The sequence below is a fragment of the Leucoraja erinacea genome, chromosome 3 (genome assembly GCF_028641065.1).
Source record: "Leucoraja erinacea ecotype New England chromosome 3, Leri_hhj_1, whole genome shotgun sequence".
In the NCBI taxonomy this organism is placed as follows: Eukaryota; Metazoa; Chordata; class Chondrichthyes; order Rajiformes; family Rajidae; genus Leucoraja; species Leucoraja erinaceus.
The window spans coordinates 9,765,323-9,781,059 of NC_073379.1; the positions used below are offsets into that span (position 1 = coordinate 9,765,323).

Genomic DNA, 15,737 nt, shown 5'->3' on the forward strand with positions numbered 1-15,737 from the left:
ACAGAAGGTAGGCTGTTTATTTGTATGTTAAAAAGGGCTTCTTAAGATCCCTTTATACAAAGTTTAATGTTGTGAGTAGCTAATTTGGGCCCCATTATATCCCACAATGTTTTTCTGGGCACTTGAGGGCACAAATCCAGCGCAATGTGAACGTTCTAAACCAGCGTTCACAGGATCCCACGAGAAAGCTGATTTAAAATCGACTTTAATTTACAGCAATTGAACACTAAATTCCTTCCATTTGGCCTATAAGTTAATGTAAATGAGATTTTAAAATCATGTTTTATTGTGAATTATTTGTGAATATTATTTGGACACATGCTATGTAAAAATGTTAATCATTTATTAAGAAATGGATAGATGTTTAGATCTAGTAATTGAAGTCTGAAATTAGCTACAATTGGGTAACTAACTAATTATATGATTTAATTTCAGGTCACCCAAGTAAGATTATTTTATATTTGTTTCAGGATGCTTCAATCTATGATAACTGAAAGTTTCATTCAGTTCTCTTAATTTTTAAGAAAGTTATGGGCTTTTGACTGTCCATGATCACAGTTTTTTGTGTTATGTCCATAGAAAATCAATAGGGAACAAGATGCTAATTTACGAGTATGAAAATGGCCATACCTTTTTAAATACTTGAGATATGAAAGTGAATTAGGTGTCAAATTAAACTTATTTTTATGCTTTAACTGATGGGATAAATTGCAGACTTGATTTTTTAAATCTTAAAATGTTGTAACATTGCTACACGGTTTAGTAACTGAAGACGATACGGCTGGTGTAATTCAGTGGGAAAAGGCAGCCGCACTGGAGATAAGGAATTGATGACGTTTCGGGTCGAGACCCTTCCCCAGACTGGGAATCAGGGGAGATGGAAACTAGAGAGATGGAAGGGTGCAATGAGAATGTAAGGTGTGAAAACGGCAAATTCAAAGCGCACGTTGATCAAGGGAATGTAGAATGGTTCACTGTTGGCTGAGGGGGGAGTGACAACGAGACAAACAGTAACATTGATCGGGGGAAAGTGAAGGTTGTCGGAAAACTAGGGTGGGAGAGGGACGGAGAGAGAGGGAATGCACGGGAAAGAAGCTAAATCTGGAATAGAGGGAGGGATGCTGCGTGTAAGAGAACGCACGAGTTGAACATTGGGAACCGGAGTCGGAGGAATGTGATGTCAGAGGATATAGGGCTGGTGAAGGAGTGAATGATGACGCGGTGGGTTGGCAAGCAACTTGTGAAAGAAGCGGGAGTTGGGGAAATGAGGAAGGTGGGGTTGAAATTGGAAAACAAATCAACGTCTATACCGTTGGAATTTAGGCAGCAGACGTCTCTCGGTCCAAAACGTTGTCAGTTCACAAATGCTGCCACACGCACGGAATACCTCAGCAGTTTGTTTTAACACTTAATATTCCAGCATATTTTGGCTCCACTTCTGTAGATTGCATGAAGATTGTGGACACGCATTGTTTTTCTCAGGTTAAACCATCGTATCATTTGATTAGATTCTAGCTTCATGCTCACTCTCCTGTCTTTCCTAAATATTATGTTGGCCGCTCCTGGCCTTCTGAAAAGGTATTTATACTGTGGACATTGTAAATATTTATTTTCCGCGATTGTGGAGTCGTCAAAGTACTGGACAAGCTAGATGTAGGGGAAATGTTCCCAATCATAAGGGAGACCAGAACCAGGGGGCTCAGTCTAATAATAAACGAGAGGCAATTTAAAATATAGATAACAAAAATCTATTTCACCCAAAGAGTTGTGAATTTGTGTAATTCTCTGTCATAGAAGGCAGAAGAGGTCAATTCATTGGATGAATTTGAAAGATTGTTAGATAGAGCTCTAGGGGCTAGCTGAATCAAGGGATATGCCAAGAAGGTAGGCACGGGTTACTGCTTATGGATGATCAGTCATGATCACAATGAATCTGGCAGGGAACATTAAAACTGACTGCAAAAGTTTTTATAGATATGTGAAAAGAAAGAGATTAGTTAAAACAAATGTAGGTCCCTTGCAGTCAGAAACAGGTGATTTGATCATGGGGAACAAGGATATGGCGGACCAATTGAATAACTACTTTGGTTCCGTCTTCACTAAGGAAGACATAAATAATTTGCCGGAAATAGCAGGGGACCGCGGGTCAAAGGAGTTGGAGGAATTGAGTGAAATCCAGGTTAGCCGGGAAGTAGTGTTGGGTAAATTGAATGGATTAAAGGCCAATAAATCCCCAGGGGCAGATAGGGTGCATCCCAGAATACTTATGGAAGTAGCTCCAGAAATAGTGGATGCATTAGTAATAATCTTTCAAAACTCTTTAGATTCTGGAGTAGTTCCTGAGGATTGGCGGGTAGCAAACGTAACCCCACTTTTTAAGAAGGGAGGGAGAGCAAAAACGGGGAATTACAGACCAGTTAGTCTAACATCGGTAGTGGGGAAACTGCTAGTCAGTTATTAAACATGGGATAGCAGCACATTTGGAAAGTGGTGCAATCATTGGACAAGGTCAGCATGGATTTACGAAAGGTAAATCATGTCTGACGAATCTTATAGAATTTTTCGAGGATGTAACTAGTAGCATGGATAGGGGAGAACCAGTGGATGTGGTGTATCTGGACTTCCAGAAGGCTTTCGACAAGGACCCACATAAGAGATTAGTATACAAACTTAAAGTACACGGCATTGGGGGTTCAGTATTGATGTGGTAGAGAACTGGCTGGCAAACAGGAAGCAAAGAGTAGGAGTAAACGGGTCCTTTTCACAATGGCAGGCAGTGACTAGTGGGGTACCGCAAGGCTCAGTGCTGGGACCCCAGCTATTTACAATATATATTAATGATCTGGATGAGGGAATTGAAGGCAAAATCTCCAAGTTTGCAGATGACACTAAGCTGGGGGGCAGTGTTAGCTGTGAGGAGGATGCTAGGAGACTGCAAGGTGACTTGGATAGGCTGGGTGAGTGGGCAAATGTTTGGCAGATGCAGTATAATGTGGATAAATGTGAGGTTATCCATTTTGATGGCAAAAACAGGAAAGCAGACTATTATCTAAATGGTGGCCGACTAGGAAAAGGGGAGATGCAGCGAGACCTGGGTGTCATGGTACACCAGTCATTGAAAGTAGGCATGCAGGTGCAGCAGGCAGTGAAGAAAGCGAATGGTATGTTAACTTTCATAGCAAAAGGATTTGAGTATAGGAGCAGGGAGGTTCTACTGCAGTTGTACAGGGTCTTGGTGAGACCACACCTGGAGTATTGCGTATAGTTTTGGTCTCCAAATCTGAGGAAGGACATTATTGCCATAGAGGGAGTGCAGAGAAGGTTCACCAGACTGATTCCTGGGATGTCAGGACTGTCTTATGAAGAAAGACTGGATAGACTTGGTTTATACTCTCTAGAATTTAGGAGATTGAGAGGGGAGCTTATAGAAACTTGCAAAGTTCTTAAGGGGTTGGACAGGCTAGATGCAGGAAGATTGTTCCCGATGTTGGGGAAGTCCAGGACAAGGGGTCGCAGCTTAAGGATAAGGGGGAAATCCGTTAAAACCGAGATGAGAAGAACTTTTTTCACACAGAGAGTGGTGAATGTCTGGAACTCTCTGCCACAGAGGGTAGTCGAGGCCAGTTCATTGGCTATATTTAAGAGGGAGTTAGATGTGGCCCTTGTGGCTAAGGGGATCAGGGGGTATGGAGAGAAAGCAGGTACGGGATACTGAGTTGGATGATCAGCCATGATCATATTGAATGGCGGTGCAGGCTCGAAGGGCCGAATGGCCTACTCCTGCACCTAATTTCTATGTTTCTATGTTTCTATGAATGGCGGTGCTGGCTCGAAGGGCAGAACGGCCTCTTCCTTCTCCTATTTTCTATGTTTCTATAAGTGTAATCGGTCAAGGATTTAAAGCTGGAGAAGGGGATTTTAAAGGTTACTTGAGGAGGGTTTAGTTACACAGAAAGTGGTTGAAAACTGAAATATGCTGCATTCGGAGACGGTTGGCACAAACGCAAAGCGTACATAGTGGTCGACATTTTTAATTTCATTGGTGTGATCTTCAATGATTCTGCAAATTCACCCCAGGTTTTAGATCGATCCCGGGTCGCCACGTTTCTGGATATAAACCTGCGGATCTTTCGACGGGATCGTACTTGTCAACCATTCATGTAATTCTGTGGGGTTTTTTTCCAATTGGATTCATCCTATTGTCCCCTCTCCCTGTTATTGTCTAAACCTAAATTTGATTTCAGCCTGCAACACTTTCCTGTGACTCAATTCTCGGTGTAAAACGCTTCATCTCCAGATATGGTTGTAGCTTGTAACTGACATTTGATATGAACGCAGACTCCCAAAATCTTGGATAAATATCCATACACTATTTTCGCCTTCTTAGTTCACACATATCATCCCACCCTGATTCTGGGCCTTACCCGTAAGTATACCCTTCAGGCAGAGGGTAGGGAATGTGTCTCCGAGGAAAGAGGAATATGGTGCGAAGGACATGGATGAAGCTTAGGCAGCTGATGAACAGGAAGATTGACATCAATGAGAAACCAGCTTCATACACCAGCTGAATAGAAGAGACGGGGGAACGGTGTGAGGACTTTGGATCAATACAAGTCATCATTAACAGTAACGCCGACCTCAGCATTATTCTCCACACATACGTCCCACCCTGTTCCTCCTCCAATCATCTATCCCGCGTTTCTCACATACACTCATTCACGGCATAATGTATCTGTCTCGTCGTCTTTCCCATGAAACGTTCCACTTCGATCTCTCTCCCTACATTTTCTTCTATCTCTACTTATTCCGAGGCCTTGCAACTCGCACCTCGTCTCACGGTCAGCCACTACTTTCCAAGTGCCGCTCCTCCAATTCTTAGCACCATTCAGTATCATTCCCATGATGGTGTTGACGGGCCGAACTGAGTTAGCAAGCCACACCCTGATCCTGAATCAGGAGGGAGCGGTCATCGTCTCGTAGTGTCCTTTCAAGTGGATCTGTGGGATGTTGATGCGAGAGACCGAGCCCATCGTATTTGCTTCAGCTCCTGGTTTCCTAGCCCCCCCCCCCCCCCCCCCCCCCCCCCCCCCCCCCCCTCTCTTCTTTCACATGTTTCACCATTTCGGTTGACTTCAATCTTATTTTGAAACTTCGATTCATTCTTCCATATCGTAACCATCGTTGTGCAGAAACTTGTTCGCTAAAGCCCCCCCCCCCCACCCCCCCCCCCCCCCCCCCCACCACCACCCCCACCCTCCCCTCCCATCCGTGCCCCCAAACATCACAAAGGATTCCTTTAGTGCCTGATCTAAGCATATTCTGTCCAATATCCTCTCAACAATCTGTCACCTTAAGAAACAACCCCAGCTTACCAATCCATTACATTACATGGTTCATTGCGAGTAAGTTTAAGTCGATGTCAGTAAACCGCACCTTGACCACCAAGACGACGACTGCGGAGGAATCAAAGGCCCCGTTGAACAACGTGATGACAGTCGATCTTTTGCTCCAAAATAAATTTCCAACCTGGGGTCGTATGAAAACACCAGTCAGCGTGCAACCGAGTACACATGGATGTTGCCGAAATATTTGCACATCATGCCCCGTTCTGTTTGCCCAGGACCAAAGTGAAGCTTAGATTATATTAGCGCCCAATGTTGTTAATTTATCTTTCTCGTGTGTGAAACTGACTCCTGCACCGTGTAAGAACCACTGGCTCCACCTTGTGACTCTAATTACACAAATAGAAGCCATTACGTTAACATTTGCACTGGTCTAGAAATTCATGCGCAGCAAAACATACTGCACTGGGATAGTATAGCCCTGAGGAAGCTCCGCGCTATCTGAGAGCCAGTGCTCGGCGAACAGCATGAACGCGAGAGACACATATTCGAAATGAGAGAGACACACACACGCTGTTGACGGTGAACGAGTGCCGCCATCATAGAGAAAAAATACTGCAGGAAGCTCCACACTTTTGGAGTGGCAATAACGAGGGTGCACGGCAAGTTGAAGATTAGAAACTGATAGCGACGGATAGTGGTGGAGAACCGAACCAACAATAAGGGACTTAAGAGAAACATGGCGTTGGAGAGACGCCAACGGGAGGGCGACAACCTTGGAGAGCTGGTACTGAGGGATCGTACTCAGCAATCCATAACACAATGAAAGTGTCTCGTTATGCGGCTGAGGCTGCACAGAATTGTCGACCCAAGGCCTGGGTAGCAGTATGGTGTGAACGGCTGTATAGCTCGTACTGAGGGATCGCCACAGTATGTGAGCTTTAGCAGTGAGACAATGCCTCGCCGTCGGTGGAATTGCGGACAGAGGCCCTTATTGTGCTCGGGATATAACAAAGGTAGCGCCCATTATGGAGAGGCGTCAGGGAGAGAACGGAACCCTGAACGACAGCCACAATAACGGACAGGCACTACGAAGAGATGGTCACGATGTCGGAGAAATTGGACTGAAATAGGGCTTCAATTTTAAAAAAGACAGCACGTACAATGATGGCAATGATAGAGCTAAGATACTGAAAGTGGGTCACAATGTCGGAAAGGGAATACAGAAAGAGGGCGATAATAACAGAGAGATAATACGTACATGGCAACGATATCGGAGGGATATTACGGAAAGCGGGCCATATTATCAGAGGATTAATACGGAAAGCGGGCCATATTATCAGAGGATTAATACGGAAAGCGGGCCACGATATTGAACAGATTCTGCGGAGAGAGTGCCAAAAAAACGCATGCAACACGGAAAGTGCACAGCGATTTCGGAGCGGCTGTATTGAAAGAGGGCCGCAATGATGGAGTGACGGTACCGAAATTGAATTACACTATTCAAGAGCTAAAACTCAAAGATGGCCACAATATCGGAGGAGCGGTATCAGAAGAGAATCACCATATCCGAGTTAAAATTGAAAAATGACCGCAAAATCGGAGCGACAGTATGAAAGTGGGCCACGTGTTGAAGTGGGACACAATATCGGAGAGACAGAAGCGAAAGAGGAACACGATGTCGGAGAACATTGACTGAAAGAGGGCCACAATTTAGGATAGACGGTACGGAAAGATGGCCACAATACCACTGAGATAGAACTGAAAAGGATCACAATGTCGGAAGAGAGAGCATTGAAAGAGGGCCACAAACAGTATTGAATGAGTGCCGTATGGGTAGTATGAATAGAGGGTCTAAATGTGGAAGGCAGGAAAATAAGGTATGTGTCATCGGAGAGCCTATGTTGAATTAAAAACACACTGCAGCAACGTGTGCTCACTCAGTCTGAAAAAGGGTCCGACCCGAATCTCGGTATTTGCAGTTCCTTGTTTCTACACCCAAGGAACATGTCGTATTAAGATTAGGACGTACGATCTGATTGTCAATTTGTGAGAGGGATACACTGACTGAGGCAGTTTTGAGCGAGTGTTGCAGAGTTTGGGGGAGGGGCGAATGAGTGCAACGCGTGTTCACTGCAACGCTAATTGTGAATGAATCACTTGTTCCAACAAGGCCGGTGTCTCTCTTTCAGTCCACGACAGGTCACCGCGCCCTCTCCAGTAGCACGGTAGTCTCTTAAGTCTGGTTTCGCCTATCGCCGGCACGGCACAGGTTCCTCTGCACTACCTCTCCAATAGTGTGTTGTTACATAGGAGAATCCCTCTCCACGTCCACCCTGACAGGACAACGCCCTCACTCCATTCATCCCCCTACAGAGCGGTAGTTCCCCAAACAGATCCCGATCTATCCCGAGGACAGAACTATATCTGCACTGCCCTTATAGAACCCTCAATATAACAAACGGATCTCTGCAACGCCTCCCCGACAGCATGGGCGGACCTGAGCAGATCCCTCCCCCCATTCCAACCCAGAACCGGCAGCTTTCACTGGGCACTGCCTATCCAAAGGCGCCGTGGACGTCCTGAATTGATTCACTGCCCTCCCAACATTCCCTTCCCACTGTCTCCTCATAGGTGGCAGTCGTCTGGTTCAGTCCGTCGAACTCCGCCATTCTTTACCTGTATGTTTGTGACGAGCAAGATGACTCCTCCCACTCCCACAAATGAGAGAGCGGGGAACAGCAGCATGGGTGAAGCTGGAACAGAGGGGAAAGTGAGGGCACGTCATAGTGTACATTGCATAACATCCCTTAACCGAAACCACATCATAAGCAAGAAAGGCTTTTAGCTGAAACCAAGTCCAAATGTATCACACATTTCCTCGTCATAATTTCCAACCCAAACATGGTATTTTCTTAAGATAAACACTGACCAGGCCTTGATGATTATATCCCGCGTGTTGTGTTATGCTCCTGTCCCACTTAGGAAACCTGAACGGAAACCTCAGGAGACTTTGTGCCCCACCCAAGGTTTCAGTGCGGTTCCCGGAGGTTTCCGTCAGTCTCCCTACCTGCTCCCACTACCTGCAACCTCCGGCAACCACCTGAACCTCCGGGAACCACACGGAAACCTTGGGTGGGTCGCAAAGTCTCCAGAGGTTTCCGTTCAGGTTTTCTAAGTGGGACAGGGGCAAGAGGGTGACAGCGTTCGTTGTTTATCCTTCGAATTGGAAAGGGTGTAGATAATATATAAGCAAAGTATCCCGGACTCCTTAACTATTGGGTGAAGTTTGACAGACTAGCACATTATTCATGAGAGGGCAGGAGGCTGAGAAGTGATCTTTTCAAGGCAAATGATACCACGGTGGGCATGGTAGGTAGAAGTTCTCCAAGGATAGGGGAATGAAGAAATAAATGGTATAGATTAGGTGTGAGAGGGTAATGATTTATTGAGATTCTGAGGGTCACCTTTTTTTCACAGAGCGCGGTGGGTGCATGGACGAGATAGTTGAGGCAAGTGCGATAACAACATTAAAATAAAACTTTAGGACTGGTATGTGGATGGAAAAGTTTGATATGGACATTGGGCAAAACGTGGGAAAATGGGATTAGATTGGATCGGGCACCTTGGTTGGCATGGATCAGTGGAAATAAAAGACATGTGACTATATGATGTATAGCTTCTAATAGGGCAACATTAGATGAAAGATTGTGCCTGTAGCAGTTGTGAGATTGGTCAGTTCTGCTCATCTAACACTGTAACACTCTGAGAGATTGTACCTGCAGCAATGTTGCGATTCCTCAGCTCTGGTCGTCCAACACCTAACTGCATTTTAGCATTTCCCCTCCAAAAGTGCAAGCGTGTGTGTGACGCGGATTTCATTCGTCATTTCATCTGTCGTCTTGTCTTTGTTTCTCTATTTTCTCTTGATCGCCATCTCTTCCACAGGTCTTCCCCGGTTCTCCCTCCCACTCTCTCGCCTGCCTCCACTTTTTACCACAGTAAACACTGCCCAGTCCATCATCGGCTCTGACCTTCCTTCCATCGAAGGGATTTAGCGGAGTCGCTGCCTCAAAAAGGCTGGCAGTATCATCAAAGACCCACACCATCCTGGCCACACACTCATCTCGCTGCTACCTTCAGGAGCCTGAAGACTGCAACAACCAGATTCAGGAATAGCTACTTCCCCACAACCATCAGGCTATTAAACCTGGCTCGGACAAAACTTTGATTATTAATAATCCATTTTCTGTTATTTGCACTTTATCAGTTTATTTATTCATGTGTGTATATAATTATATTACGGTATATGGGCACACTTATCTGTTTTGTAGTAAATGCCTATTATGTTCTGTGTGCTGAAGAAAAGCAAGAATTTCATTGTCCTATACAGGGACGCATGACAATAAACTCATTTGAACTTGAACTTGAACTTTTCGCACTTCCCCTACTTTCTCTCATTGGCTCGACCAGACTCTCTTTATCGGCATCGTTCTCTATCTGCTATGTGCTATGCTATGCTACAAACTCACTCTTGTTTTCGCTCGACTGTACAAAATGCTTTGTTGCCCTCGCTCAACCTCTTGCTCGCCATCTACACTGCTTATATTCTCTTCCACTCGCTCCCTCAGCCACCCTCTCTCGCTTACTGGCCTGTCCTTCATTCACATTGCATTTGCCTCGTTTTTCCCCATTTCTCTGTTATTGTCTATTTATTTCTTCCTCGCACCACCCCTTCGCTTCCGCTTCTCAGTTGCCACCGTTACATCCCACACAAATATTCATCTTCTTCCCTATCTTGCTCTCGCCTTTTTTACAAGTCCATTCTCGCGCTTTATTTCCTTTGCACGCTCGTGTTAATAGTTTCCCGCATATGCAACAACTCTCCATTTATCATTTGATTCTCACACCGTCAAATTCTGACTCTAAATGGTCCCGATCTTACCCTAGCTCGCTGCCCCTCTTCTTGTTTTCCATTCACCCTGGCCAACCATCCCTCCTGCGATTGTGCTTTCCTTCTCATTCGCCTCATCATCTCTCTCAATTTCTCCCTTCGTTTCTTTCTCACTCTTGTCCATTCCACTACCTTAGCATTCACCTTCTTGCGCACCCAGCCCTTCTCCCCTCCCGCTTGTTTCCACGCACATTCTCCGCCAGCTTCCACTCGAGCCCGGGGGATTTAACTTAGTAAAGCGGAAGGGAGTTTGACTCACCAGTGGCGGAAAACGCGATCAGCAACGTACCAGTTGTGTATATGAATCTGGGAAGAGATAACCTCAAAGGATTAAACAATGTTATCTTCTCCCACTACCCCCACCCCTTGACAACAAGAAGCATGCTTCATTTATTGTTTAAACACAGTATTGCCGTCTTGTTGCCCGCGTAACGCACACAACAAGGTCCCACGCACAAAACACCAGATAATCTTCAGTTTATTTGCAGTTCATTTGTTTTTTTTTTTAACTTTGCTCATTTACCAGTGCCATTTTAGCAGCGGTGTCGAGTAAATCGTACCCCCCCCCCCCTCTCCCCCCCCCCGCAGACGATACATTACTCTCAAATCACATACCTTACCTTTGTTACCCCTCTAAATGAAAACAAAGTGTCAATGCCTCTTCATGGTCTATTAACCCACCCATAGCTTCACTTGCAGATACAGCTGAAGGGATTTGGCGCTCGAAACAATAACCGCATTAAATCATCTGAGCATCTTGAAATCAATCTCATCAGCGCGAGTGAAAGATAGCCGAGCGTTGCTTATCGATCAGCCCAACTTCGGAGTTACGTGAGTGATTCCGTGAAGAACCCCGCCAGTCCGCATGCACGTCATTACGTCTGACGCATGGCGCAGCGACCGGCTGCCCACACTTCTTTAGCTACTTTCGCGACGGCTCACCTTGCTCTCAACGCTTTCTCCATGCTTGGACTTGCCTCCTGAGATCAAGAATTATCAAGTGCAGAAAACGACCTCCGACTAAGTTTGACACTTACCTGAGGCTTTTGAAACTTACCGCTGGAGGAACGCTGCACCCCCCAGCCGGTCACTAACGGTACGACCAGTGACTGCAGACTTGGTGTTTGAAGGCACCGTGGCTGCATCTGTGGGGCGCAAAGCCACCAGAAAGTCTGCACGGCCGATAGACTTGGACGTTTGTGCAGTATAATCATTTCAAAATGGAAACATTTGCTACTGCCAAGCAATTGGTTTCCAGAGGGTGTTATATTGCATGTATAGATCTAAAGGATGCATATTACCCAGTGCCTGTTCATAAGGATCATCGGAGATATTTGAAATTTAGCTGGATGAGGCAATGATGGCAATTTAAAGCACTGCCTTATGGGTTAACCTCAGCCCCTAGATTATTTGCAAAACTGCTAAAACCAGTACTGGGGCTACTCCGGGTTCAAGGTCATACTGTAATGGCTTATTTGGATGATATCTAAATAATTTGGAAGACCCGGGAGGCAACTGAATTATCTGTTTCAGCTGTTAAACTCATGGTTGAGAGATTGGGGTTTCTCATTCATCCAGCTAAATCAAAATTGATACCAGTTAAAGTTATTGATTATTTGGGATTCACTGTTGATAGTAAGATTAAATGAGAATTTACCAGTTTGAAGTTTGATCTTTATTTTGTGAGGAGTTACGTTGAGGGATTATGTGAAGAGCCCGCCAGCCCGCATGCGTGTCAATCTTCAAAGCAGTGGTGTGAAATCACAGATAACAGTTGTTGAACTGAATATAGTAAGATTAGAGAAACTAGAATACCAGCTGACCTTTATGATAGAGGGTTGCGACTGGAGGGCACGTAATCCCTCAACGTAACTCCTCACAAAATAAAGATCAAACTATAAACTGGTAAGTTCTCGTTTAATCTTACTATTTTACTTCGGAGTCACGTGAGTGACTACGTGAAGATTTCAAAGCTCTGTGATTTCATGCCGTGGAAACGAGTCCATGCATCACACACTGCATCAGTTGACCAAGGATGAGTGAACATTAACAATGCATTCCAACATGACATAGTGTATCAGCTTGGACTTGAGCATGTAGATTATGCATATTCACACAATCCCTTTAACGCACAGAATGCACCTAGTGTCTATAGGTAGTTGATACCATATAACTGAAGAATTGGTAACTCATGCAAATCCCATCCGCCCCCATAACTAGAGATTGTATTAGTAATTTTCCATCTTTGAGCAATAGCATCAGTTTGTAATTATAACTGAAGATTTACTGACGAAAAGTTAGTGGAGCAATGCTGAATACTGTTCGTCCACCAAAAGTGACTTCAATAGTTTCAGCTGGTAATAGCGATGAGCGATTAAGTGCCCACCGCTCCCGGCCCTCATATCATAAAGGTCATCTGGTATGCCTGGTTTATAATCATACTATCTTACTTCAGTTACTGTTATCTGTGATTATAAACCAGGCATACCAGATGCCTGGTTTATAATCATACTATCTTACTTCAGTTACTGTTATCTGTGATTTCACACCACTGCTTTGAAGATTGACGTGCATGCGGACTGGCGGGGTTCTTCACGTAAACGCTCATCGTAACTCCTCATAAAATAACGATCAAACTTCAAACTGGTAAGTTCTCGTTTAATCTTACTATTATTTGTTGGTTATAACTCTACAACTTTAAGGCATAGTGCCATGTGAAGAAATACACCCCAATAATTCCACCCTGCAACTCAGACAATGTCTTGATAGGTTAATACCTCCGATGAACGCTCGTCAAGATGATACATTAATCGTGTTTCGCTCACCGCAGTTGCAGCCTTAACTTATTTAGTATAACTTGTTTAGAAATACTGTGTGGAAATAGGCTCTTCGGCCCACCGATTCCATGCTGACCGTCAATCAACGGTTGAACTTGTTCTATGTTATCCCACTTTTTCATCCACTCCCTGACCACTAGGGGCAATCTTCTTTTTTTTCCAGAGGCCTCTGATTATAGCAGCAACCCCTGTAACTACATTGCTTCCTCGGCCATTAACTTCCCTAAATGGCTTCTGCTGATATGCCTACCAAGATGAACATTTGGTTTTTTACACGTGATGCTTTCTTGCATACTGTCCTTTTGCCCCACCCCTAACCTTGTCCCTGTATTATTTAAACATCTCTTCCCTCAGAATACCTCTCCTGTGTTACAACACGACACTGCAACCATCTCGGCATTCAAATACCACGTGACCCGTCCCAGGACCCGCTTGTCACGACCCCTTCAACTTCACCAAGACTCCTGCAGCATCGCTCAGTATACCTTCACTCCTCTTGATGCTCTTCCGGCAACATAGAAACATAGAAAATAGGTGCAAGAGGAGGCCATTCGGCCTTTCGACCCAGCACCGCCATTCATTGTGATCATGGCTGATCGTCCCCCATGCCGGCCTTCTCCCCATATCCCTTGACTCCACTCGCCCCTAGAGCTCTATCTAACTCTCTCTTAAATCCATTCAGTGATTTGGCATCCACTGCCCTCTGTGAAAGGTAATTCCATAAATTCACAACTCTCTGGGTGAAAACGTTTTTTCTCACCACAGTCTAAATGACCTCCCATTTATTCTAAGACTGTGGCCCCTGGTTCTGGACTCGCCCAACATTGGGAACATTTTTCCTGCATCTTGCTTGTCCAGTCCTTTTTATAATTTTATATGTTTCTATAAGATCCCCCCTAATCCTTCTAAACTCCAGTGAATACAAGCTTAGTCTTTTAAATCTTTCCTCATATGACAGTCCCGCCATCCCAGGGATCAATCTCGTGAACCTACGCTGCACTGCCTCAATCACAAGGTTGTCCATCCTCAAATTATGAGACCAAAACTGTACACAATACTCCAGATGTGGTCTCACCAGAGCCCTATACAACTGCAGAAGAACCTCTTTACCCCTATACCAACACTGAACAAAGCAATCAAGAATAACTTACATAGCCAGGAGATGAGTGACCACAGTACCGAAGTAGTCGAGCAGGAAGCCATTGCCCACGGTTGCGACAGGCATGACGAAAGTGGAAATTGTGAAGATCAGCGCGAATCGTTCATCCTGCAAATCACAATCTAGTCGGAGAGACAGTTGGTGAGAGTTATTGAGTGAAAGAGATGTGTAGAACGAGGAAGCAAGGGAGATGGCGGAAGAAAGACAGAGACAGAGAGAGGGAGGGGATGAATAAAGCTGTTGAAAATTAAAGAATGCTTGGATGAAGGAAATAGGTAAATCACCGCGATAGGCAAAGGCAAAGGAGAAAACGAAGACATCTGAAGTGTTAGATAGGATGGAGACGTGGTTTAGTGTGAAAGAGGGAGATAATTTCAGATAAAGCGGGCAAGGGGGGACAACGAGACAGAATAAGAGAATGTGGATGGGAAATGAAAATGCAAACTGTGAAGTGTAAGGACACATTGTAAGAGTAGAGGTATTGTGAGAGAGGGTAGAGAGAGGGGAGCATGCAGCAAACAGAATATCTACTTTTAAAGCAACTTTGAATTCCCGCGTGATATTCAATCATATATTGCAACTTATTGAAAATGCGGGTTATTCCCTGTTGCCGTGGATAGATCCATCACCAGCATCTCTTGTAGTTCTGCTTTTTCCGCTCTCTCCACAGGTGGAACTAGGACAGACCTCCACTCGTCCTCAATTTTCACTCTTTCCGTTTCTACATCCAACCCAGCAATCTACGATATCCCTGGCACCTACAACATGATCCTACCACCAGTCTCGCTTTCCCATGCCACCCTTATCCTACTTCCGTGGACACTAATTCCTCCATAACTCCCTGGTTCCCTCATCCATTCGCACCCAAACACACCCTGCTCAGTTTGTTACCTCTGCAACCATACGGGAATTGACACATCATCCCATACCTCCTCCCTTACATCCATCCTTGGTCACCAACAGTACTTCCATGGATATAGTCAAGTCAAGTCAAGTCACATTTATTTATATAGCACATTTAAAAAACAACTATCGGTGGCCAAAGTGCTTTACATTTGTTATAAAAATAGTATAAACAAACAAGCCACATACATATATACATATAGACCTCGCTCAGTGGACGTCAGGAAAGGCTTGAGAGTATAGATACGTTTTTAGTCTTGACTGGAGGGGGCAGTTCTGATGGGAAAGGGGATGCTGTTCCATAGTCTAGGATCTGCAACCGCAAAGGCAAGGTCGCCCCTAAGCTTATGCCTAGACCGCAGCAGCCCCAAGTCGGCCGATCTGAGGGACCTGGAGGTGGAGTGGTGGGTGAGAAGACTTTTAATGTAGGAGGGGGCAAGCCCATTGAGGGCTTTGTAGACATAGAGGAGGGTCTTGAAATATATATTGAATATAGAGGTTCAGTTGTACCTTATCTTCCATTATCTCCTACCACATGTGTT

General features: G+C 44.9%; 1 protein-coding gene across 1 annotated transcript in view; it reads right to left on the reverse strand.

The window, feature by feature from the left end:
* Positions 1 to 15,737, reverse strand: part of LOC129693712 (equilibrative nucleobase transporter 1-like) — a 37,953-nt gene that overhangs the window by 20,421 nt on the left and 1,795 nt on the right. The window contains exons 2-6 of the mRNA XM_055630494.1: positions 14,285 to 14,414; positions 10,556 to 10,602; positions 8,022 to 8,098; positions 5,434 to 5,526; positions 4,425 to 4,564 (exon numbers count right to left, since the gene is read on the reverse strand). Coding sequence (XP_055486469.1) covers positions 4,425 to 4,564; positions 5,434 to 5,526; positions 8,022 to 8,098; positions 10,556 to 10,602; positions 14,285 to 14,414 — 487 coding nt within the window. The remainder of the gene's footprint in view (positions 1 to 4,424; positions 4,565 to 5,433; positions 5,527 to 8,021; positions 8,099 to 10,555; positions 10,603 to 14,284; positions 14,415 to 15,737) is intronic.